This window comes from Phocoena sinus, chromosome 5 (assembly GCF_008692025.1).
Source record: "Phocoena sinus isolate mPhoSin1 chromosome 5, mPhoSin1.pri, whole genome shotgun sequence".
Taxonomy (NCBI): domain Eukaryota; kingdom Metazoa; phylum Chordata; class Mammalia; order Artiodactyla; family Phocoenidae; genus Phocoena; species Phocoena sinus.
Window position 1 is genome coordinate 28,070,248 of NC_045767.1, and position 25,952 is coordinate 28,096,199.

At 44.3% G+C, this 25,952-nt stretch overlaps 1 protein-coding gene and 1 long non-coding RNA gene across 3 annotated transcripts; one reads left to right on the forward strand and one right to left on the reverse strand.

Annotated features, from left to right (window-relative positions):
• Window positions 1-7,404: 7,404 nt before the first annotated feature.
• On the reverse strand, window positions 7,405-22,799 carry LOC116754731. Its single transcript, XR_004350153.1, has 3 exons — window positions 22,685-22,799; window positions 10,772-10,918; window positions 7,405-7,523 (listed from the first exon to the last, which is right to left on the reverse strand). It is a non-coding gene; the product is annotated as an uncharacterized LOC116754731 (long non-coding RNA).
• NEUROG2 (neurogenin 2) lies at window positions 22,118-24,772 on the forward strand. Of its 2 annotated transcripts, none has more exons than XM_032633619.1 (2): window positions 22,118-22,447; window positions 22,821-24,772. In XM_032633619.1, the coding sequence occupies exon 2, from the start codon at window positions 22,822-22,824 to the stop codon at window positions 23,644-23,646; it is 825 nt and encodes a 274-aa protein (XP_032489510.1). In that variant the 5' UTR covers window positions 22,118-22,447; window position 22,821; the 3' UTR covers window positions 23,647-24,772. The 2 variants fall into 2 exon arrangements, with proteins under 2 accessions (XP_032489510.1, XP_032489508.1); XM_032633617.1 differs by having other exon boundaries at window positions 22,134-22,443; window positions 22,821-23,646.
• The last annotated feature ends 1,180 nt before the right edge of the window (window positions 24,773-25,952 follow it).

Consider the following 25,952-nt stretch of genomic DNA (forward strand, 5'->3'; position numbering starts at 1 on the left):
AAGACAAATATCATATCGCTTATATGTGGAATCTATATTAAAAAATGATACAAATGAACTTATATACAAAACAGAAATAGACCCACAGACACAGAAAACAAACTTATGGTTACCAAAGGGGAAAAGGGGGAGGAGGGACAAATTAGGAGTTTGGGATTAACATATACACACTACTATATATAAAATAGATAACCAACAAGAACCTACTGTATAGCACAGGGAACTATACTCAATGTTTTGTAATAACCTATAAGGAAAAAGAACCTGAAAAAAATAGATATTTATGTATGTATAACTGAATCACTTTGCTGTCCTGAAACTAACACAACATTGTAAATGAACTATACAAAGGAAGGAAGGGAGGGAGGGAGGGAGGGAGGGAGGGAGATGTGATTCTCAACAGTTCCTTACATTGGGTAAGGAATAGTTAAAGGAAGTATTACAGAGCCACGCTTTACCTCTGAGCTGTACAATTTGACAACACATATTTAAACTTTATTCCTGAGTTTTGCTACCCAAACTTCCCCTATTTTTCATTTCTTTCTTTTTTTTTTTTTTTTTGGTTGCGGTACACGGCCTCTCCCATTGCGGTGCAGAGGCTCCGGACGCGCAGGCTCAGCGGCCATGGCTCACGGGGCCCAGCCGCTCTGCAGCATGTGGGATCTTCCCGGACAGGGGCACGAACCCGTGTCCCCTGCATCGGCAGGCGGACTCTCAACCACTGCACCAGCAGAGAAGCCCTATTTTTCATTTCTTGAGTCAATCCATTCTTGGCCATCTGGAGCTAGGTCTCAAGTAATTTTTTTTTCCGAGAAGAGTGTATAAATGACATAACTTTTGAGGCATGGTATACCTGAGGATATATTTTTGTTACATATACTTATGAGAGCTATCTAAACACCATGGGAATTGCCCTTGGACTCACTTCCTATTCATTTGGATGACAGTTGACTTTCCATCTCAGATCTACACCTAGATGGCAGGTTGATGTCACACAGCTCGTAGTCTAATTCCTACTGGTTTTCATCTAATACTACTCAAAGACTTTGATACAGTCTTCCCCACCTGTGCTCATGCTACCATTAGTTCCCACATCCAGTCTCATTTTGTCAGTTTTCAAGAAATTTTGATTTCTGCAACGATGTAGAAAGAGGTCTTGATGGTGTACAGCAGGATCTCTCAACTTTGGCGCTCTTGACATGCGGGGGTAGATAATTCTTTGCTGTGGGGGGCTGTCCTGTGCCTCATAGGATGTTTGGCAGCATCTCTGGCCCCTGCCCCTTAGATGCCAGTTCCACCTTCCCCACACGCTGTGACAACTAAAAAAGTCTCCAGCCATTGCCAAATATCCTGATGTAGAGTGGGCCCAGCATCCCAGCTGTCTCCGAAAGAGGAAGCTGCACTTAGAAGTATGGCTGCCCCATTTCCTGGTTGGTGTCCCTCTTGTATTTTTGATCCAGGCAACAGTTAATAAAGGAGAGCGGAGAATCTTTTTATTTTTAGGTAGGCGTGCCTGCCCATTTCTAATGACATTATATAGGTAGTCCACCAGGCATGTTCCCAGTCCAGTGCTGTCATCCTTATAGCTCATGACTCTTCCTCCCAACTTCTGAGATTAGGTCAGCTATGAGTGTCAAATACTTATGTGTCTTCACAGTTATTTTAATGTGACAGAGACTACTGAAACCTTTTAAACAGGAGCACATCAAAATCTTTAGAAGAACTTCCGATTCATTTAGCAATATTCTTATATAGAACATAATAATAGGTATAAATGTTAATAGGTATAGTAGGTGGTTAAGAGATTGATAGTATAGTATACGGTATTCTACTTTTGCTAAGGGGTAGCTATATCTTATAATTACATACCTAATTTTTTCTCTAATTTATAGTATATATATATATTTTTTTCCTTAATGGCAATACTTTTTTTTTGATAAGTTGACATTCCATTTTTTTTTCTTTTTACCTCTTGACCCCCTTCACCCATTTCTCCCACCCCAGCCCCCCATCTCAACACTGATCTGTTCTCTGTTCTATGAGATTTTTTGCTTTGTTATTTTTGTTTTTTAGATTCCACATATAAGAGAGACAATATGGTATTTGTCTTTCTCTGTCTGACTTGTTTCAGTTAGCATAATGTCCTCAGGGTTCATTGATGGTGTCGTAAATGGCAAGATTTCCTTTTTTTTTAATGGCTGAATAATATTCCATTGTATATACACAGTCATCCTTTGGTATCCGAGGGAGGCTGGTTCCAAAACTCCCATTGGATTACAAATCCATGGATGCTCAAGTCTCTTCTATAAAATTGTGTAGTACTGCATATAACCTATGTACATCCTACCATATACTTTATTTTTTAAATAATTTTATTCAACACTACAATGCAATAACCTTGCCTCTGCCAGAGATTTGTGTTTAATTCTTTTATAAAAATTTTTATTGGAGTATAGTTGATTTCAACGTTGTGTTACCTTCTGCTGTACAGCAAAGTGAATCAGTTATACATATACCTATATCTGCTCTTTAAGATTCTTTTCCCATGTCTTTATGGAGTATTGAGTAGAGTTCCCTGTGCTATACAGTAGGTCCTTATTAGTTGTCTATTTTATATATAGTAACGTGTATATGTCAATCCCAATCTCCCAATTATCCCTCTGCCCTTTCCCCCCTGGTAACCATAAGACTGTGGTGACTCTATTTCTGTTTTGTAAATAAGTTCATTTGTACCATTTTTTTCGATTTCACATATAAGTGATATTTGTCCTTTTCTGACTTACTTCACTCAGTATGACAATCTCTAGGTCCATCCACGTTGCTGCAAATGTCATTACTTACTTCTTTTTTATGGCTGAGTAATATTCCATTGTATACATGTACCACATCTTCTTTAGCCATTCATCTGTTGATGGACATTTAGGTTGCTTCCATGTCCTGGCTTTTGTAAATAGTGCTGCTATGAACATTGAGGTGCATGTATCTTTTTGAATTACTGTTTTCTCTGGGTATATGCCCAGGAGTGGCATTGTAGGATCATATGGTAACTCTATTTTTAGTTTTTTAAGGAAACTTCATAGTGGTTGTACCAATTTCCCACCTACAATGTAGAAGGGTTTCCTTTTCTCCACACCCTCTCCAGAATTTATTGTTTGTAGATTTTTTGATGATGGCCATTCTGACCCGTGTGAGGAGGTGTCTCAATGTAGTTATGATTTGCTTCCCATATACTTTAGATAATCTCTAGATCACTTATAATACCTAGTACAATGTAAATGCTATGTATGTAAATAGTTGCCGGAGTGAGGCAAATCCAAGTTTTGCTTTTTGGAACTTTCTAGAATTTTTTTTCAAATATTTTTGATCTGTGTTTGGTTGAATTTGTGGATGCAGAACTTGTGGATTAGAGGGCTGACTGTATACCACAATTTCTTTATCCACTCATCCACTGATGGACACTTAGGTTGTTTCCATATCTTGGTTATTTTAAGTAATGCTTCAGTGAACATGGGGTTGCATATATCTATATAATTTACAGTATATTAAAGTTAACAGAGTTCTAAAACCTAATTAACAGAAAACATTGGTGTTGCAGAATTGCTTCTGGGCCAACCTTTTCTCTTTTTTCTAGCCCACCTGCATAATTTACCATATTAAGCAGTCCTTTACACAAGGCACTTTAGAAAAGAAAAAGAAGTAATAGTGGCTCAGTCTATCTTCTTTTGCTTCCCTCAGCCCAGCGTGGAGATTCGCGGTTTAGGCTTTCTTTCCCTCTGGGTGGACATGACTTACAGTGGATACAGTGTTGGTGTCTTTTTCTCTGGTTCTCATCTTTCCTAGCCTGGAGAGAGATTATCTGGATTGGCTCACAGATCACCATCCCAGGGTGTACTGTCTGGTGCAGCAGGTCTGTGAACATGCCGGGGTCAGAGCCTACACAGTGTTCTTGCCCTAGCTCCTGCACATCAGAGCACAATCAAGCTTCACGCATTCCTTCTCCCCAAGGCTGTTACAACAGAAATGGGGTGAGGGACAGTTGGCTCTCACTTCTTTATTTCCTTCAAAAACTCAGTAAGAGGAGCTGGGGAATCTATCGACTTTCTCAAAGATTAATTTAATAAATCAAAACATTCTTCTGATTGGGTGGTGTTGACCACTGTAGAGTTGTTTTTGGTTCATGATCTATTCTGAGCAAAAACATACTGTCTGAACCCTGAATATTAGTAAGGCCTTGATTTCTATTTTCAAGAAGAAAAGGGCCATAACAATTCTTGATAAAGAAAAATCTCCCAAATCCAGACTAATGCCTGCTTTATCTTTTTCATCTCAGATACCAAGGTTAGATAGACACAAATTGAACTTTAAGGAGTATCCCATTCAATAAACAACAAATATTAAAATTTCTCATGATTTTACAATATACTCAAAGTAGCAGGCCAGTTTTACAGCTAGAGTCATCATATATCTACAGATAGCAATAATATATATATATTTTTGGCCACGCCGCGTGGCATGCAGGATCCTAGTTCCCCAACCAGGGATTGAACCCGTGCCCCCTGCAGTGAAAGCACAGAGTCGTCCCAACCACTGGACCACCAGGGAAGTCCCCAGATAGAAATAACATTAAAACAATATTTCCCATCTTGTGCTCAATAAGTGATAGAATTAAATAAGAATGTTCTCTAGATTTTTCTTTATAAAAAAGTCTGTTAGTTTAGGCATCACATAATGAAACAATGAAATTTCTAGGCTTTAATCCACTCACCAATTGCCTTTGCTTTCCACAGGGTATGTGTGTGAGGTTTCTTCCAAGATTCTTTCACAAACGTCACAATGATCCCTAGGGAGGAGAACAGGTATTTTCCCCATTTTATAAATGATGAAGCCAACAGTCAGAGAAACTGAAGTGATCCATCTAATCTACCATACAAGGCAGGATACAGGCAGGGCTGGAACCCAGACTAATCCAGTGGAGTCTTTTCTGCTCCACTGCACTGCCTGCGTGGTAAGTCACTTCACTTTATCAAGCAGTGAAAGACACAAAAATCGTCTTTGACCGAACCAAACAGGCTCATTTCCTGATAACTTAACTTGGTTAATTTATTATGCAAAACTTTATTAACAATTTATTTGTTTGAAAAATCTATACCTTCCTGGTAAATAAATTTTGCTAGAAAATGGGATTGTTGATTTTTCTTTGAAGGTCTTAAAGGTCTACATTTGCTACTAGAAGATCTGTTTAGATTTAATGCAAGAAAAACTGATTATTAACAAAAATGTAGTAATAGCTGAGCTGGTGATTCTGTTTTTATTATCAAAAGTTAGTTAAAAACTAATAGTTATGTTGCATACTCTGCTCCACTCTGCAGCCAACCCCTGTCCTTAGAAACATACATTTCAGGCTTCCCTGGTGGCGCAGTGGTTGAGAGTCCGCCTACCAATGCAGGGGACATGGGTTCGTGCTCCGGTCCGGGAAGATCCCACATGCCACGAAGTGGCTGGGCCTGTGAGCCATGGCCGCTGGGCCTGCGTGTCCGGAGCCTGTGCTCCACAACGGGAGAGGCCACAGTACCGCAAAAAAAAAAAAAAAAAAAAAAAAAAAAAGAAACATACATTTCAATATTTGAGTTACTTGTGAAAAATCACAAGTTAAAATCTGAGACTATGAAGCCCGGCTTAAAACGTCAAAATAAAACATAACTATTGGTATTGTTCTTTAGTATCTGAACAAAAGGAATGTTTGATTTGGAGATGCCAAAGCAAGTCCCAAATGCTGCATGCTCTTGATTATGTTTTAATTTAAAGACAGCTGTAAAAAAAAAAAAAAAAAAAAATAAAGACAGCTGTGAAATAGCTTTATACTAATTTGATTTTTTTATATTAAATAAGAATGAAATGGAAATTGGTGATTTACTTGACAGATATTGGACGCTGAAAATTAAATAATTGCTCTAAAAGCATTAGCTCAACACTGATTTGAAATGCCTGCTTTGTAATTAGTCATGAGTGAAATGTATGTTTAATTCAAGTTATGTTTCTGGTTTATATTAGCATGACTTGATTATAAAGTAAAGGAAAAATACAATCCAAGTATCTCTGCAAGCCCCTGAGTTCCTTTCATCCTGAAACACTAGTTAGGTTGATTTTTTTAAAAAACTCTTGTTAGTCTCTTGATTATAGATATTCCTTACTATTCTACTTTCTAATTGGGCAAATCTGATCTTGATAATACAGTAAATGAAGGTGTGTGTGTGTGTGTGTGTGTGTGAAAAATCAGGAAGCAGTCAACTTTCAGGTTAAAAAAGTAAAGGAGACTTCCTAAGTGAAAGTTTTAAGGTACCTATTGCTTCTTTTAAAACAAAAACTTCCAGTACATTGATTTTATTGGCTGAATGATGATGGATTTGTGGCTTCTTGGAATAGATTCTTTGGTTCCATTGAAGTCAGTGCATTCATTGAGCATCTACTTTGTGGCGGGTCCTGTGTAAATGGAGAGCAGTCTGGTTCAGTCTGGAAGACATGTGCAGCTTGTTTTATTTCTCAGCCCAGACGTAGAGTATAGGTGAACTAGTTACATATCACTCTACCCCTACATGGGGCAAGCTAAAGCTCTCCCTGATGGAGAAACTTGGTGGAATTCTTGAGGTATGAAAATTGGGCTTCTTTGGCCACTCTTTTGGAATGTACACTTCTAAATGAAACAAGAACCAACATGGCCATGATGCTCTGGGAGCTCAGATACATTGTCCTCTACATCCTCAGGTTCCTTATCTCTAGAGTTAATGTCAGGCTTTCAGGCTTTGGGTTGTGAGGCAGAGACCAGATCTTTGAGGACCAAGTAAGGCAGTGAGAAGTAAAAGAGGGACGGATACGCACAGTGAGGAAGACACATGGTTGACAAATTCTGAGGCATGAAAAGATCCTAGGTCTTTCAGCACAGATGGTGTGTGGGGGGGGGGGGATGTGGGTGTAAAATCAGATCATCTGTGACTTCTTTTAGGTCTCACAGGCCCTATCTAGTGTTTTGAATGGATAATAACCTTCTCAACCCGCATGGTGACATCACATGAGTACAGGATCAGGGCATCAGGCAAAGTGTAATTGCTCAGTCTAGATGTTGTATGAGACTTGCTTTTTTTTTTTTAAATTATTGCCACAAAGTCAATCTTTTCTTTTTATTTATTTATTTATTTATTTTCAGCTGCGTTGGGTCTTCGTTGTTGCGCCCGGGCTTTCTCTAGTTGCGGCGAACGGGGGTTACTCTTTGTTGAGGTGCGCAGGCTTCTCATTGTGGTGGCTTCTCTTGTTGCGGAGCATGGGCTCGAGGCGTGGGCTTCAGCAGTTGTGGCACGTGGGCTCAGTAGTTGTGGCGTACGGGCTTAGTTGCTCTGCAGCATGTGGGATCTTCTCAGACTGGGGCTTGAACCCGTGTCCCCTGCGTTGGCAGGCCAATTCTTAACCACTGCGCCACCAGGGAAGTCCGAGACTTGCTTTTATGTGCTGGCATACTCTAAGCAAGCTGACTGAATATAAAGGACCAAGGACAAAATAGACAATATATTGTGAAGAAGCTACATGAATAACTTTAGTGCCAATGGCTCTTCAGAATCATATTTTGCATTAATAATTTGGTATCAGCACCAGCATGGTAGGTGCTAAGTGTTTAGCCATTAGATAATATAATCTAGAATGTCCAGTGATCTGCTTTTATTTTTCTTTTTTGATTGCCTTCTTTTTAAGCATTTTTGTCTATATTCTTTTTTTTTTTTGCAGTACACAGGCCTCTCACTGCTGTGTCCTCTCCCATTGTGGAGCACAGGCTCCGGACGTGCAGGTTCAGTGGCCAAGGCTCACGGGCCCAGCCTCTCCGCGGCATGTGGGATCCTCCCAGACTGGGGCATGAACCTGCGTCCCCTGCATCGGCAGGTGGACTCTCAACCACTGCGCCACCGGGGAGACCCTCGTTTATATTCTAAAACAAATCAGGAACTTCCCTAGTGGTCCAGTGGTTAAGACCCTGTGCTTCCACTGCAGGGGGCACAGGTTCAATCCCCATCAGGGAACTAAGATCACACATGCCACGTGGCTAATAAATAAATAACTAAACAAATGAACTAGGGCTTGTTTCTCTCACCATCCAGTACTCGTTCACATATGTGCCTAAGCGTATATATATTTGAAGCATACCTTTATATGTGAAGCATGAATACCTCACTTTGCGTTCTGTTTTTATTCATTATCTCACATCTATTTTCTTTTTCCTTGTTTTTAAAATTTTATTTATATATTTTTAATAGGTAATAATATACACATGGGTCAATATTCAAGAGAAGAAGGGAAGAGAGCGAAAAGCCTCCTTCCCTCCTGTGTCCCCCAGCTACCTAGCTCTCCTCCGCAGAGTCAACTGATATTATAAGGTTCTTATATTTCCTTCCAGAAATAGTTTACTAACATGCAAGTACATACATATAAGTGGTCTCCCCTTTTACCTGGTAGCCTACTATACACATCTTCCTGTATCTGGTCTTTTTCACTAAACAGCGCATCTTAGAGTTCATTCCATGTTGTCTAGACTTTTAAAGAATTGCCTGGGATTTGTCAGCCCCTAGATTACTCCAGCACGCCACTGACCACAGCCTCTCCCCCTCACTTCCCCTACACATACTTTCCAGCCCCATCATGATCTCGCATCTCCTGACTCCTTGCTATTCTATCAGCTGCTTTTTATCTCTTCCTGTCACCATTATTTTGAATCATTCTCCGTTGCCTTGGTGCATTGCCTCTCTGCTACACGTTTTTCCACGGATTAGTCTAAACATCCTTTTCCATGTTCTTACACCTGGGCTGCTGGTGCTCTAGGGAAAAGTATACTAGTGTGCAGATTAGTGCCACAACACATTTATGATAACTGATCTCACAGGTCCCACAGGCCCAGAAGTTATACGTCCCTAAAAAGCTCTTCAACTCACTGCCTCCAGTCACTCTTCCCACCAGAATGATTTTTCAAACATGCAAAAATCCCACTAATTCAATCAATCCCTCCACCCAAGGTAACCACTAATCCACTCTGTCACCACAGATCAGTTTGATCTGACTTAAAACTTCATGTAAATCAAACCATACAGTATCTACTCTTTCAAGTCCTTTTACTCAGCATGTTTTTAGGTATATCCACGTAACTACATGTCTCAGCAGTTCATTCCTTCTAATGCTGAGTCATATTCTCTTGTATGAATTTTGTTGTCATTGTTTTAAATCTGTTCACCAGTTCTTCACTTCTGAGATACTTTCATCTTCTCTATTTTCTCTATCCTCTCTGAAACTCCTACTGGTCAGATGATGGACTCCTAGACTGATAAATATCAATATCTTTTCCTTACTGTTGTTTAATCTTTGACTTTTTTTTTTTTCTATACTCTGGGAGATTCCTTTGAATTTATCTTTTTATTTTTTTTGAAAGGACTTTATTTTTTTAGCGCACTTAGGTTTAGAGCAAAATTGAGAAGGAGGTACAGAGATTTCCCATATACCTTCTGCTCTCACACACGCAGAGCCTCCCCATTATCAACATCACTCATCAGAATGGTACATTTTTTTTTATCAAGGATGAACCTACATTGACACATCATAATCACCCAAAGTCTAAAGTTTACCTTAGGGTTCACTCTTGGTGTTGTACATTCTAATTCTATGGGTTTGGACAAATGTATAATGACATATAGCCATCATTATAATATTACAGAGGGACTTCCCTGGTGGCGCAGTGGTTAAGAATCCGCCTGCCAATGCAGGGGACACGGGTTTGAGCCCTGGTCCGGGAAGATCCTACATGCCGCGGAGCAACTCAGCCTGTGAGCCACAACTACTGAGCCTGCACTCTAAAGCTTGCAAGCCACAACTACTGAGCCCGTGTGCCGCAACTACTGAAGTCTGCATGCCTAGATCCCGTGCTTCGCAACAAGGGAAGCCACCACAATGAGAAGCCCGTGCACCACAACGAAGAGTAGCCCCTGCTCGCTGCAACTAGAGGAAGTCCGTGCGCAGCAACGATGACCCAACATAGCCAAAAATAAAAAAATATACATATATTGTAAAAGAAAAAAAAATCATACGAGTATTTCCCCTTCCCTAAAAAATCCTCTGTGTATACATTATTTGTAGACACTTAATGACAGCCAAATGACACTGTCCTAAGATTTCTCAATACATCTAAAAGAGAAAAGTGGTGGGCATCATCATATAATACTAATGTGATACTAAAGGCACCCAGACTTGAAACTTCACAGTGGCAGGCTGTATAAAATTTGTGTTGTGAGGTCCTTAGGGGAAAAAAAATATAAAATCTATCACATCAAACTAATATTGATTTGGATGGAATTGCTTTTATAGTTGTGCTTATATTTAATTAGTAAATTTGTTGGTTTCCATGGTTTCATAAGAGATATAAACATAAGAAATGTACACCAAGATTTATGTTTATAGATCTTTAAACAACATCATAACAATAGCCATGGTCTACACTGAGGGGAACACAGAGAATCTTTTCCTTTACAGAAGGATCAACATATTACTCAAAGAAGGTGCACAGGCCTGGAACTGTCAAGTCTTTGTAAACAGTGTGACAGGTCTAGACAGCGATTGGGATTCTGACCTTTAGCCAACACGTGACCCTGGGCAATAGTTTCCTCATTTGTGAAGATGGTAATGGCAACAACGCTCTCCTTGGGATTTGTGTGAAGACTAAGCAAAGTAATATATTGAAAATTCCTACCTGGTACAGGGCCTGGCCCACTGTAGGTCTGCTTCCCCTCCATAAGAGGTAGTTCCTACTTCTTCAGTTTTCATCAGGTATCAGCCACAGATAAGCCTATGAGAAAGCACTCCGGAAAACGCTGCCTCCTTGGCCACTCACTGCAACCTAAAAATATAGAGAAAGACTAAATGAAGGAAAAACTGCAAAAGAAATCATTCCTGTAAAAGACAGTTTTAAGACTCAGTGGTTAAGACTCAGTGCTTTAACTGCCAGGGAACTAAGATCCTGCAAGCTGGGCAGTGCGGCCAAAAAAAAACACAAAACACAGTTCTGTCAAGAGCGCTGATATTGATCTGCTCAGCCTTAGCACAGCCATGAACTATGTACCATCCAATCAATATTAATTAAGAGGAGGAAGCGAAAAAAGTGATGGTCCTCATTCCTATGAATGCCTTGTTGACCTAAATTCTGACTTAGCACCCCTACAATGATTAAATTCACTCTGTGTTCTATAGATACAGATTTATTTCTTCTTAAATATTGAGTTAGAATTTCCAGTTGCCCACAAATTATGACTTGAAATCACCAGCAAGGTGTTCTTTCTTGGCCAAATGCTGGGAACAAAGGAATGTATTACTGACTTCTTATTGGACTGTATGCATATGTTTTTATCTATTATTTTAAAATTCTGTATGGTATATTTTATTTCACCCCTATTTTGTGCGGAAAAGAAAAACACTTTGAGCTTTTGGGATAAGAAGAAAGGAGAGGGCTGCTATTTTAATAAGACGCTACTTCATAATTAGCTTATTCTGAATAAAGGAATTGTTTCCAAGCACCAGCTCTGGGGAAAAGTAAGCACTGTTGATGCCAATTTCATGAGACTGAGGACCAAAGGAAGATTCAGAGAAAAAAACCAAAATACCATGTGATTCTTTGGGAGTGGCCAGCAATTTACCCTAAGGAACAATGCACAAAGCCCCAAAAAATTCCTTAAACCTCCAATGACTCATTTTCTGAGAAACAGTGTTGGTCTCAAATCCAGTGTAACTCAAATAATTTGTAGTATAAGAGTAGAGGTCACTAGATTCATGAAAATAATAAAACTGTACTTTCCTCTCATTTTTAGTGGCACATTAGATTCTCCACAGCTGGGAAATTTTTAAAAAGGAAGGGAAAAGCTATGTTCTATTTAAGGCATTAACAGGAGTTCAAATTTGAGTTAATATTGACATGAAGTTTTAGTTTTTAATACTAGCCTCTTTTATGTTTTCAGAATTTCTTAGTAAATGTTTACCCTGAAAAATATATTGATTTTTCTGTACAATATTGTACTGTGAGATTATTCTTTCTTTTCCTTCAAGAGAAAATGAACTCTCAAATCCTCAAAAATAAAAACCCTGGAGAAAAAAGAATTTGCTTAGAAGCATGTCATTATCCTCTTGTAAATCCTTTCCTTTCTCTTATTCTGAGTCCTGCTGCCTTGTGCACTGACAATAATACAACATAGTTTCAGTGTGGTGATTGGTGCTATAAACAGGCAGAGTTAAACAGAAACCCACAGCAGCCTCCTTCAGTGTAAAGTTGGCTTCTGTCAACAGAGAAAGCCAAAAGCATAGGAAAGCAAAACTCAGAACTAAACATTTTCTGGATCCTGATTATTTTTAAAATAGAAGCATCAGATGCTATATTTTCAAGCACAGAATGACAGAGGAGGAAAGTTTGTAATCACTACTGAGGAGTGGTCAAGAAACGCGTTTAAGAAAGGTTAGACATAAATAATTTCCTGTTACCAAATATTATTAAATAAGGAAATATATGACCTTAAGACATTGGTAAAAAAATCTTTCTTTAAAAATCCATGAAGTCGGGCTTCCCTGGTGGCGCAGTGGTTAAGAATCTGCCTGCTAATGCAGGGGACACAGGTTCGAGCCCTGGTCCGGGAAGATCCCACATGCTGCGGAGCAACTAAGCCCGTGTGCCACAACTACTGAGCCCGTGTGCCACAACTACTGAAGCCCGCGCACCTAGAGCCCGTGCTCCGCAACAAGAGAAGCCACCGCAGTGAGAAGCCCATGCACCGCAATGAAGAGTAGCCCCGGCTCACCACAACTAGAGAAAAGCCAGTGCGCAGCAACGAAGACCCAAGGCAGACAAAAATAAAATAAATAAATAATTAAAAAAAAAAAATCCATCCAGTTCCTGGGATGTGATCTCACACCTCCGGGAAAATTAGATGTGATTTACCCAGAAAAGAGAAAATAATAGCACTGAGGAGCTTTTCTTTCTCTGTCCAATCCCAGGAATTGTGATTTGACAAAAATTGAATTAAAAAATTAGCACTGAATGTTTCTCTTCTTTATGTTTCCATTATAATTAAATGTTCGGTTTTTTTTTGTTTGTTTGTTTTTTTGTGGTACACGGGCCTCTCACTGTTGTGGCCTCTCCCCCTGTGGAGCACAGGCTCCGTACGCGCAAGCTCAGCAGCCATGGCTCACGGGCCCAGCCACTCCGCAGCATGTGGGATCCTCCCAGACCGGGGCACGAACCCGCGTCCCCTGCATCGGCAGGCGGACTCTCAACCACTGCGCCACCAGGGAAGCCCTAAATGTTCTTTTTAAAGTTATAGTATCGCACGTCAACACAAATGGTCCAGCTCCTGGGGCCTTAATTTTAACTGTGAGCAAGGTTTATGATATAACTCACCCCACTTCAGACATCTCTGATCTGAAATTTACTCCCAATCTTTAATGAAGACTAAAAAAGACAAAGGCATTTCCAGAAGGCCATTTTTTTTTTACATAACAATTTCTGACTATAAATGTTCCAAAATTTACTTGGAAAACACAAAAAAGAAAATTTAAATTCCCAGTAACAAAAAGATAAGTACTATGAATATTTTTCTCTCCTGGATGTCTGTTTCTATTTCCCTCCAATCATTCAGAGATATAAATCATCTACATATTGGGGTCATACTAAGCATTATATCAAATTTGAAAAAAATTAAATATCCATCAAAAATATGATTTTAAAGTCTTCACGACATTTTGTTACTGTGGCAGTATTATATTTATTATTAGTCTCTACTGTTGGTAAATGTGGACAGCTTAAAAGATTCACAGGTAAAGTGCTAAAATAACACGTCCTTAAGTTGCCTTTGACACTTGGGAAAGCACAATTTCCCTGACAAAGTTAAGGACAAGCAAATTTAAGCAAGAAAGAGATGAAGCAGAGCGGAAATAGGAATTCGGGCGTCTGGATCCAGGGGATGAGGCCCAAGGCGACTGGCACTTTGAGCCTCTTAGACTCCTCCCCCAACATTTTACACACATGACATCTAGCTAAAATGAGCATTAAGCACCAATTCGGAAGAGAATAAAAAATACCAGGGGAGCGACAAGTACTCTGGAGAATGAATCTGGAAGTGGCTCTGGGTGTGAGGAGAATCACAGATCTGTACTGACACAGTATATACCCGCTAAGTGCATATGAGGTCCTTTTTAACAGTCTGGAGTCTAAGTCTTTCCCCAAAACTATTGAGTCTTGGCGTCGCTTCTAGCGGCTGAATAGCTAACTCCTCAAAACAAAAGTCTTGGGACTGAGGCCCGCTCGTTCTCGAACTTGGCAGCCATCAGAACCACTGGAGGAGGCGTCTTATAGGTCAGTTTATTTCGGCTCCGAGGCGCACACCACTGACGCTTTTGAGCCTGAAGGTTACAGGTGGCCGCGTACCTGCGTTCGAAACCCGAGCCGCAGGGGAAGGCCCCAGAGCCGGTCCCGGGAGGGACTGCGAAGCGACGCCCAGCCCAACGCGGTGTCTGCGGCTGGCGGGCCGGGCAGGGGGCTTGTCCGCGGACCCCGCCAGAGGGCGCCAGGACCTCGCCGCGCGCCCAGCGGCCCCGGACCTTAGGCGAGACCTGAAAATGCTCAGGTGCGGCAGGAAGGGCGCGTGATCCCGGGCCGCGGCGGGCTGTACCGGCGCCTGCTCCAAACCCATCCGCGCTCCGGCTCCCTCGGCTATCGCCCGAGCGTAAGACCTTGTTTTGTGTTTTATTTTTTAAAAAGCCTTCTCCGCCCCCGTACTGCTCGAAGGCGTAAATGAGAGAGGGCGGGAGGGGTGAGAGGGGGAAATGCAGAAAAGAGGCGCTGGAAGGCTGAATGCCTTCTTTAAATTACTGCTGACACCTCGGTTCCAGGCCCCTACAATCTCAATCAACAATCCATTAGAACTCAACAGGAGTAAAACGAAATCCTCGTTTAAGTGTATTTATCCGATCTCCTTTCTCTCTTTCAAATGCTAAATCCATTTCAGCATATGCCCCCTTCTTTCTCTCAAGACTGGCAGCCCATACCACTCTTGTAAATATGAAAGATGCTAATCATATGACATATCACGTCTCCGTCGGAGCCGGAATAAAGCCTTCAGATTTGGGATCATTGCCTCCAGACAACAGCTTCATCAGCCGGAAAGTTGGTTTTTTTCTCCTTTCCTTCAACTCTCAATCCCTTCTTTGTCTGGAGTAAAATGCAGCCGACTCGAGCCACCCAGGCCATATGGTTCACTCTGTATTTTCTTAGTTGAATTCTGAATTGTTTCTGTGACTTGCGAAGTTTTTTTGGAAGTGCGTATAAAGACATAGAAGAGCTACTTGTGCAGGGAGAGCTGCTGGACGCGCCGCGGCCGCCCCCTCCCGGCCTGGAGCCCCGGCGGCTCCGCGGAGTGTAACACCGGCGACTGCGTTGTCTTGCGGTTGGGACCAACGACCAGCAGGCCGCAGCTGCCCGGTTCGCTCGCGGTGCCTACTCCGCGCCTCGCACGGCGCCCGGCACACAGCAGGCGCTTGCAGAAATATTCGGGGGGAATGAAAAAATGAATAAATCAGCTACGCGGGTTGACCCCGAATGGTTTGTGTCCTAAAGTATCCTTTTGGATCCGTGAAGAGAAAAGGTAGCCTTGCCCTCTCCCGACACACGGTTTTCTGGCATGTAACTTTCTCATTTTTATGTCTACTTATTTGAATGTAAGCTCTATGGGGGTGGGAATGGTGTCTGTCTTGTGCATGGCATTGTTCCCAGGGGTTGGTACAGTGCTTGGCACACACTGGGTGCTCATTAAGTACATTTTGAAGGTAAAAGGGAGAGATGATTGAATGAATGCGCTAACGTAGAAGGATGATATCTTATTTCCCAAAGGAACAGATTTAAGAACTTTCTCTGCTAAAGATTCGAACTTATTTACCCCACCTCACCCTTTTAATCTATATCATCAACAAACAATTTCCAGAAGAGAATTCTGGGAGGTTATGTTTTTCCTTAGTGGGGAGAGGAGAGGGAAAATCGGCTTTCAGATCTTTATCCATTGCTTTGAATAAGTTTTGTGTTTTCCAGGTTCGGGACTGTCCGTGCAAGGGAGCAGGCTGCCAAATTTCCATTCTCTCTTTCTAACTCCTTACACAAACCCCAAAGAGTTCTTTCACCGAATCATTAAATTCTACAGAGGTGGTCAAGCTCGCACTGCTTTTCATGAAACAGAGAAAGAAAAGGGTCCTTGAAGTTTAGAAGATGCCCAAGGAAAACTCCTTGAATGACATCAAAAGAATGAGTTTCCATAGCTGTTGAAGCACGAGGGCCGTGTATCCGCACAAAGAGGGACCGGGGCACCGGGACGGGCCCACCGCTCTGTCCCAGGACAATTGGGTCACTGAAATAGGGAATTAATTACCATTGGAGAGTGGGCAGCCCATTCACCACTGGCTGAGTTTTATTAAACGCCAATATAAATAACAAAACAACTCTTGTGGCTGCACTATTCCTACACGCCAAAGGAAGGATTATGCTGGGGATTAACATCTTAAAGTCTATGAGACTTTCTGACTCAAGGCTCGGAGCTGGTAATCGTGTTTGTCTCCTGGTTCAGCGATTAGTGCTCTCTTTCTTGCACTTTCCCCTGGATGGCCAATGTCCCTTTTTGCAGGCACAGAGGGGTGGGGGGCTTCTCTCCCTAGTGGGCCCCCAGCCCCCCCATTCACACGCCGGCTGTTCTTTTCCCCTTACCTGAGGAAAACAATCAGAAAGCTGGCGGAGATTGGCAAAATCTCCTACAGTGATTTCTTTCCTTCGTGGGAAAGAAGAGGGGTGCTTGGACAGCGGGTCGCGTAAGGAGCGAAGAGAGGCCTTCCGGGCGCTGCCTTTCCGGAGCGGGTGGGGAGAGGGTAGCGTCGATGCAGAAGGAAGGGAGCCTTTCGGCACCTGCCGGGCGAATTTCGCCGCCATCAAGACGACATGTGCGTCAAGCTGGATTTCCTGAATGTTTGACTTGAGACACCAAAGCACGTTATGCGGGTTCAGGGCAAGGGCCTCGGAATGCGGGTCCCGGGGGAGGGTTACGATCTTCTCTGCCTCTCTTCTCCTCTTGTAGATTCTCCCGCCTCTCCCCAAACACGGAAGGGGGAGGGGCTGGCGCGCTGAAATGACAGCGCAGCATCCTAGCTCGGACCTCTTCAGGACTAGATTTGACAAATCCTCCCCGACAGGATCCGAGGGAAAATCGAGGATGAGACTGAGAAATCCGCACAGGGGTCCAGTAAGAAGGTGGGGCGTGAGTTTACACGGTTATTGCTCTTGGCTTCCTTGGCTCCCCAGAAGGGAACTGCCAAAAATTCCGAGCTCACTCTGGCACCCAAGCACTCACCATCATCGGTAATGAACTCTGACAGGGTGAGGAGTCCTCTGCTGGGGTGTGTGGAGGGGGAGCTGATCTTTCCCACTCGGGCCTCCTCGGCGCTGGAAACTGTGCTTCTAGTCCGCGGCGAAGAACTAAAGCTCTTCAGGACTGGCTAACTTTTTCTCTCCCTCTTTCCGCCTTTCTGAGAGCTCACCAGGCAGACTAGGATTTAGGCTACAAAGCCACCCTTGGCAGATACGTCATCCGGTCCTTTTAGCACAGCAGAAACCCTCCCTTCCCCTGCAGGCAGGGCGGTTTACTGTGAATTGGGGGACAGGCTTGATGGGCGGGCAAACTTTTGCTCCTGCAACGCTCTGGGAAAGGAGCCCTTCTCTGCCGCCGCCCTCGCCCCATTCACCTGCAACAGCAAGAGTATGGGCGTGGGGATCATTTGTCCTCTCTGGCCACTTGTGAGGTCGAAGTGTGGAGGGGATGTAGCCTGTGGCTCCACAGCAACACCTACCCTAAACTTTGGGGCTTTTGGGTCGTCTCAAAGTTCAAACTTCTTAAAAACAACAAAGACTTTCTAAAGGTCTCCACCCCCTTCCTCTCCCCTTACGTCACTTTTCTCTCCCTACACACACTCGTTCCCCCTTTCTTTTTAAGGCTTGGGGATGAGTTTAAATCATTGGGCTCCCGTTTCTTGATAACTGCCTGCTTTGAGCTTTTGTTCCCTTAAAGTAGGACTGCACACTGAAAGAGGGGCTGAAGATGAACAGCTTGACCCTTTAGGACAGTTCAGGCAATGGACAGGAGCAGTTCTCGGCCACCAAACTCCCTGACACTATTCACGCGCTCCCCTCCCCCTTCTCATAACATTTCAGTCTCGTTTCATCTGGACAATCTCTTAGACCACACAAGTGCCTCTTGAATTTATTTAAGTTAAAAGAGTGTAAGAAAAGTCCAGCTAAGGATATTTGGCGTCGGTCACGTCTTTGCAAATCTGAGTACAAATCGAAATTGCTTTCTTTCAGCAAAACCGAGCGAAATGTTGAACATATAAAATTTTGCAACTGAGTGTGAACGGCTGATTTCTGGATTGCACTAGCAAGTTAGTTGTCCTTGGCATTCTTTTAAAAAACAATACTCTTCATGGTGGGAAATATTTCCAGAAATATTATCAAGAGTGATGTTTCTCTTGAAGGCTACAATGGAAACACACAACCAAAATTCTTAAAATTCCATGATAATGTAGAGGGTGACTTTTTTTTTAAACACCTGTACTTTTGCACAGTGATCTAACACACACCACTGCATATATCCAAAGAAGCCCTTATTTTAAAAATAAAGTTATATAAACTCCCTGATATCTTTCGATTTACATAGATTAGAGACTGATTTATGTCATGTGAATATGTACACAATATATTAGTTTCTTGGCATACTTTTTCTTTTTGAAAATAATTTCCTTTCCTGGAAATTTCCAGAATCAGAAATGTGCAGTTCATCCTAATAATATTTTACTGTTACTACATATCTGCACAGGATACACTTAAATATGCACTATTAGCTTCTTATGGACAGTAGAGAACGTTTGGATTTTGACAAAGAAAAGCATTCACCGTTTCAGTGCATCATAAAAACATAAAGTCTTGGGAGAACATAAAAACTGGAGGGTCAGATACCCAAATACTGTTAAAAATCAACTAAAGAAATCCATTGTGGGGCTGCCCTGGTGGTCTAGTGGTTAAGAATCCGCCTTCCAATGAGGAGGACACAGGTTCGATCCCTGGTCGGGGAACTAGGATCCCACATGCCGCGGGGCAACCAAGCCCGAGCGCTCAGGCCACCAACTCGAGAGAAGCCCTCGCACCACAACGAAGAGCCCGGGTGCCACAGCTAAGACCCGATGCAGCCAAATAAATTAATTAATTAAGAAAAAAAAAAAAGAAATCCGTTGTGTTTTTCACTAGCCCTAACAATTAGAACCAGCTTGATCTCAGTGTTTGTTTGGAGTTATAAAAGCTAATCAGGTCTTCCTGTAGTCCTCCACTTAACTGGATTCTGATTCTATTCTTCCCCCCAATATATTTTATCATAAAATCAACCCAGTACTTCCTAGCTTAACCAAAAATTTAAGACCTGTGCAAAGAAGCATGTTTCTATGATGCTAAAGTAAACTTTCTTTTGTTTCTATTACATTAACCTATTGGTTTGTCTTTCTTTGCAGGCAACTCCTTCCATGAGACGTAGATATCTAAAGACTGACACTCCATAATATCTCCCATCATTCCAGTATTTGTTTTTAGCAGTCTGATCATTTCCTCAGAACCTAGCTTTCTCATCCTCTGTTTCTTTTAAAATTAACACAAAATTCCTGCATCCACTCCCATGTGTCCCTTCCATTTTTTACCTTGGCTAGCCAAGACATTAGAGGGTTTTCTTTTAGGGGGACTGTAAAGAGTGTTTACTTGTTTGGCATCAGTGATCATCACCTATAAAATAATGCTAATGTGTGCATGCAACCATGGTAAGCACTTCCGCTATCTTTCACTACTGACACATCTTTTGCTTGGTCAAACTCTTTTATGAAGTTCTTATTCTGCAGGTTCATGATACAGAGATAGAGACCCAAAGAAGTGTGAGAGAGGCAAATGCTGTATTCTGGAGACACTGAACATTTCTTTCTTTTTTAATATCTGCATTTCTGCCTTATGAAATTAATCTGTTCTAAAAGGATTGAGGAGGGAACTGGGGAAATAATTCTTTTAAATTTAGGGAGTTTGTTTTTAAAGTGGAGGAGACGCAAAGCACAAATATCAACCAGCAAGGTGAAAATCGTGGCAGTTTTCAAATAAATTCAGGACAGAAGGAAGTCTAGAGGTTGGGTAGCTGCAGCGGATAACAGTCTCTTTCATGGGATTCTAATTTTCATTTTCTTTACTTTGTGCCTTCCAGGCCGGCTCATGATCTCCCTGCAGAAAACATTAAACAAATTGAAACCACTCCAAAACACTTCCATCATCCCCTTCTCTGAAGTACAACTTGTTTCCAATTCCTACAATTCGAATGAGACCGAGACCACAGACAATATCCTTTTTCTCCGGCCACTTTTCAAATCCTAACATTCTAACTGTGCCTTGCTGAAACTTAAATCTGCAAAAGGGACTCCTCTCCAATCTACTGGAGTCAAGATCCATCTCCGCTACTCATGCACCGTCTAACACTCGGCCCAGCACACATTTCTGGGGGCTCTGGTTGTAAGAAGTCAGCCACTTCGACAAGAGGGTGGGCGTGAGCGCGAGGAGGAGGACGACGCAGGGAGGGCTGTTGAGCAATTCAGAACAAGTTCCCTTCGAGGTCCAGTAGCCCTCCAGCTCTTTTTTTCCTATTGAAAAGCCGGGAGAATCGGGAGGACGGGCCCCATGTCCCTACAACGCCCCCCAGCGCGGAGCAGAGGTCATGGAGATGTCAACGCTGCCCATTCGCTCAAGGGAGCTGCGAGTCGGCCGCTCTTCCCCCTGGCCCCCCCGCCGCAGGAAGCCTCTTTGCTGTCCCGCCCCGCCATAAACTGGGGTTAACCCTAACGCCCCCCACCCCCAGCAAACCAAAAACCTATATCCGTGCTCGGAGCCTCAGTGTGTCACACGTAAAATGAGGAGGTCCCTTTTCGTTCTAATGTGTGAGTGCTTTTATTCTCACATCCCCTAAAAGCCTATCAGCTGCTCCCCTACTCTATCTGCCCTGGCAGGAGACGCCCCTATGAATCCTCCAATCTCCTCTCTCTTCATCCTCCCACGTCAGTCCTTCTGGAACCTAAACACGCTTGCCCACCAAGTGCCCACAGCTCGTCATCCATATCCCATTCCTCCTTTAACCAAATGAAAGCGTTTTTAAATAGTTTACTATTTGATACAGCTCCTAAGACGCTTTGCCAAGAGACGTCCGGCATCACCAAAGGGCTAACTGCTTTCCCCAGGATTCTGACCCCCATTAACTAATTCCTCGGATCCCGACGTCCGGGAGCTAGGAGGCCGGGCAACGCCCGGTGCGGTGCGCGCGCGCGCGTCGGGGCGGGGGTGGGGTGCAGCCGCAAGGACCCGGGCGGGGGCGGTCGCCTCGGTCTCCCCGCCGGCCCCCGGAGCCCTGGCCCCTAATGAGCCGCTGAAAGGGAGCGGGCTCCGGTGCGCGTGGCTCGCAGGCCTCCCGGAGTCCCGGGCGCCCTGATTGGCCAGCTGCGCCTCGCGACCTCCATTCATTAATAAATTAGCGGCACGCTCCAGCCGAGCGCGAGCCACCAATCACAATGGGCAGCGGCGGCGACAACAGCCGCAGCTTGAGCGGGTGCAGCCGCCACCGCTTCAGCACTCCGACCGCAGCCTCGAGCTCCAGCAGGAGCTTTAGAACCATTTTATGCTGATTAGATAAAGGGGGGAGAAGAGAGGCGGGGGCGATGGGAGGAGGAGGATGGATGGCAGGGCCAGGGGAGGGGGGAAGTGGGTGAAGAAAGAGAAAGAAATGAATGATGATAATGCAATGAAAAGAGTAAGCCGGGGAGGGAAAAGCGGGGGAGAAGGGGGGCCGGCACAGGGGGAGGAGGCGGCGGCGGCCGCGGATGGGGGGAGATGGGGGCCCCGGGGGCAGATCTGATTGTTTTCTTGGTGGTATATAAGGGGTTTTAAGGAGAGTCGTGTGCCAGACACGCAGCCACTGAACCACAAGCAGCTTCGCTTTAACTGGAGTGCCTGGGAGTCGCGTGCCAGGAGCCGCACGGCCGGGGACTTACTGACAGACAGACACGCACCACCAGCACAACACACGAGACCCGGGCGGGTCGCCGCGGCCGCCGGGGCTCTTGGCAAACTCGCACGACGGAGAGGTCCCCCGCGGAGCCGCGCCGCAGTAGCGCCAGTCTCGCTGCTTCCAAGGCAGCAGAAGGGGCAGCGCTGCGCTCCGGACTACTCGGAGAATCGCAGCACACGCCAAAGTAATAGCGACGCCGAGGCACATTTAGAGAGCGAACCAAGTAAGTATCCGCGCGGCGGCTTCCAACTTGGAAGGGTGTTTCCCGCACTCCGTCCCAGCACGCCCGAACGCCCTTCGCTCGCGCTGAATCTTTGTCACGGGGGCCGCAGCCCTTTCCGGGGCGGGAACACAGCCGTCAGGGCGGCCGGTAGAGTTCGGGACTCAGTTGGCTGAGGACGGGGTCACAACAAGGGGCGCTCCTGAGCTTGGGGAGCACTGGAGGGGTTTCCTCCCCAATTTACCTTCCTCCTTGGCGCCGTTCCGAGGGGTTCTTTTCGGGTGCGCGCAGCAGTACATCCCGGTGACACCAAGAACATGCCTCTGCTTCTATACTGACGCCTCGTTTGGTTCTTTCTCCCTCTCTGCTCTCTTCTCCAGGATGTTCGTCAAATCTGAGACCTTGGAGTTGAAGGAGGAAGAGGACGTGCTGGTGCTGCTCGGCTCGGCCTCCCCCGTCTCGGCGGCTCTGACCCCGCTGTCTTCCAGCGCCGACGAGGAGGAAGAGGAGGAGCTGGGCGCGTCGGGCGGGGCGCGTCGGCAGCGTGGGGTCGGAGCCGGGGCCGGGGCGCGAGCTGGCTCGCCGGGAGGGGCCGAGGGCTGCCGGCCAGCGCGGCTGCTGGGTCTGGTGCACGAGTGCAAGCGGCGCCCCTCCAGGGCGCGGGCCGTTTCTCGCGGCGCCAAGACGGCCGAGACGGTGCAGCGTATCAAGAAGACCCGTAGATTGAAGGCCAACAACCGCGAGCGCAACCGCATGCACAACCTCAACGCGGCGCTGGACGCGCTGCGTGAGGTGCTCCCCACGTTCCCCGAGGACGCCAAGCTCACCAAGATCGAGACCCTGCGTTTCGCCCATAACTACATATGGGCGCTCACCGAGACGCTGCGCCTGGCTGACCACTGCGGGGGCGGCGGCGGCGGCGGCGGCCTGCCGGGGGCGCTCTTCTCCGAGGCCGTCTTGCTGAGCCCCGGAGGCTCTAGTGCCGCCCTGAGCAACAGCGGAGATAGCCCTTCGCCTGCCTCGACGTGGAGCTGCACGAACAGCCCCGCGCCGTCTTCCTCCGCCTCCTCCAACTCCACCTCGCCCTACAGCTGCACTTTATCTCCTGCCAGCCCGGCGGGTTCAGACATGGACTATTGGCAGTCCCCACCTCCCGACAAGAACCGCTACGCACCTCACCTGCCCATAGTCAGGGACTGTATCTAGAGCCGCCAACTCTGCTACCCACGCCAGGCCTTAGTGGCTACCCTTTCCTGTCCCCGTTAAAGCCCTCCTCCCACCCCTCTCCTGACCCCGCTTCCATGCCCCAGAAACGATCTCACTACTCAGAGCAGGTGTAGCCGTTATGATTCCTGGGTGGTTTGTTGCCTTCCTTGGCGAAGGGCTTCCTTCATTCAGACGGGCTCTCTAATTTATTGGTGTGATGGAGCTTATTGTCAAAGAGGATGGTAGAGTTTGGGGGGCACTTCTTAAGGCTAAAAAGATGCTGGGAAGAGATGAAGGTGGCATGTCGAAAGAGTTTGCAGAGCGGACTGACGCTCCTCCCCTCTCCCGGTGCAGTGCGTGTGAATCTCCCAGAGGGAATGCAACTGATTCCTGTGATCTCTTCACCTTTGCTTCTATGTAGAGATGTTAATGTCGAGTAGAAAGAAATGTATCTTAGCATCTGAATGATTTTACCGGTAATAATATTATCCACAGATTTGCAATGGCTGGCATCTGCTTTATTCCCAGTGCTGTCTGCGGGCTGTGGGAATTTCACCTGTCAAACCAAACTTTCCCTCTCTGATGTGCACTTTGTTCTGTTTCCCAGATTCGTCACAATGCCTATTGTCCCGCCCTTCTCTTTCCTTTTTCTTCTCCATTTTGCCATCTGTCTCTTATGATTTATAAGGGGAAAAAAGTTGTTTTGTTAGAGGGCCAGGTTAGAAGTCATTGTATAATTTGTAGGCTTTGTAATGATTGAATGCAAGCGTGGAAATTTAGGCTGAACTCTCTATCAAAAGGAGAAATGTGGAGGAAAAGGGAAAAATCAGGAGGGAGGATTGCTTCATGTATTATTTATCTCGACCTTTTAGGGGAGAAGGAACTCCCCTATTCTTTCAAGAGATTAAAAATAAATCAACAGGCTGAAAACCTAAGCAGACACGGAGCATTATCAGGATCAGCCACACACGTGTTTCCTTCTATTTATTATAAAGAAAAATTTCATGAGAAAAGTATGTATTTTTTGTATATTCTACAGAGTTTATTCTAGTATGTATTTACATCTTGGAAGAACAAGAAAATTGTTCTCATGATTAAACTATAAATAAAATATCTAATTTTCATAGTTTTTGTGTGTTGTATTACAATTTTTTCTTGCTTATGTGGCTTTTAGAAGAATGAGTTGCATTTTTCTGAAATTCTCCCAATATCAAATTGAGTAGAGTACTTGTATTTTTTTGTCAATGTTTGTGTAGAGATTTCACTGACACATAAGGTCTAAGCAATCACAGGAAGCTGAATTATATTCGAGACACTAACATTGATATAAAAGTATAACTCTCAATACAGACAAAACTTAGTTTTTAAGAAATCAATTTCGGAGCAAACAAGATTAGTAAAAAAATGGGGGAGCATTTACCATAATTTTATTTTGATAATTAATAATTATTTTAATTAATGATAATTAAGCCATGATAAGTGCCAGTGTTCAGAATCCTTGATTTTAAAAAACAGTGAAGTTGAAATTTCTTGGTGGAGTATGTAGAAATTTGATTCTTACACTTCACTTCTTTGAGCTTCAGTTATCATCTGTGAACTAAAGGGATTGGACAGTGATCTCTAAGGGCCCCTTCCAGCTCTAACATCTGTGACGTAACTGAGTATTTATAAATTTATTATTGAAAGCTGATTTCATATTAGCCAATCCAATCTTTGTTAAAATAGTTTACACAACTTCTTCAAAGAAAAAGCAAAGATGTTTTCCTAATCTCCAGGGTACATAACTCTGTAACTTGTACCTCAATCTCCAAAGCAGAAATCAGTGACCTTTGGCCTTGGGTCAAAGATGACCAAGTGAAGGTTGACCACATTCTAGGTTTAAGCCCCTTAGGGAAGGGTGTCCAGGCCAACACAAGCTAAAAAAAGATCATGCCAGTAAAGAAATGTTGGTTGTTCACTGTCTCCCCAACCCTCATGAACTTCTTATCTGCTTCTGGTTTGAGCCAAATCCTCCACTCCTCTGCATAAAGCAATGATAACTCTCCCGAGACGTCTATCTGACACTGCTCTTCCTCTCCATCCATATGGAAAATATTAAGTGTTTAATATCTCAATAACTCCTTTTTTTTTTTTTTTTTTTTTTGGCCGTACGCTGGCCGCTCACTGCTGTGGCCTCTCCCGTTGCGGAGCACAGGCTCCGGACGCGCAGGCTCAGCGGCCATGGCTCACGGGCCCAGCCGCTCCGCGGCATGTGGGATCTTCCCAGACCGGGGCACGAACCCACATTCCCTGCATCGGCAGGCGGA

What these genes read in the sequence shown, in the direction of transcription:
- NEUROG2 (XM_032633619.1), top strand. Translation starts at nt 22,822, where the DNA reads ATGTTCGTCAAATCTGAGACCTTGGAGTTGAAGGAGGAAGAGGACGTG.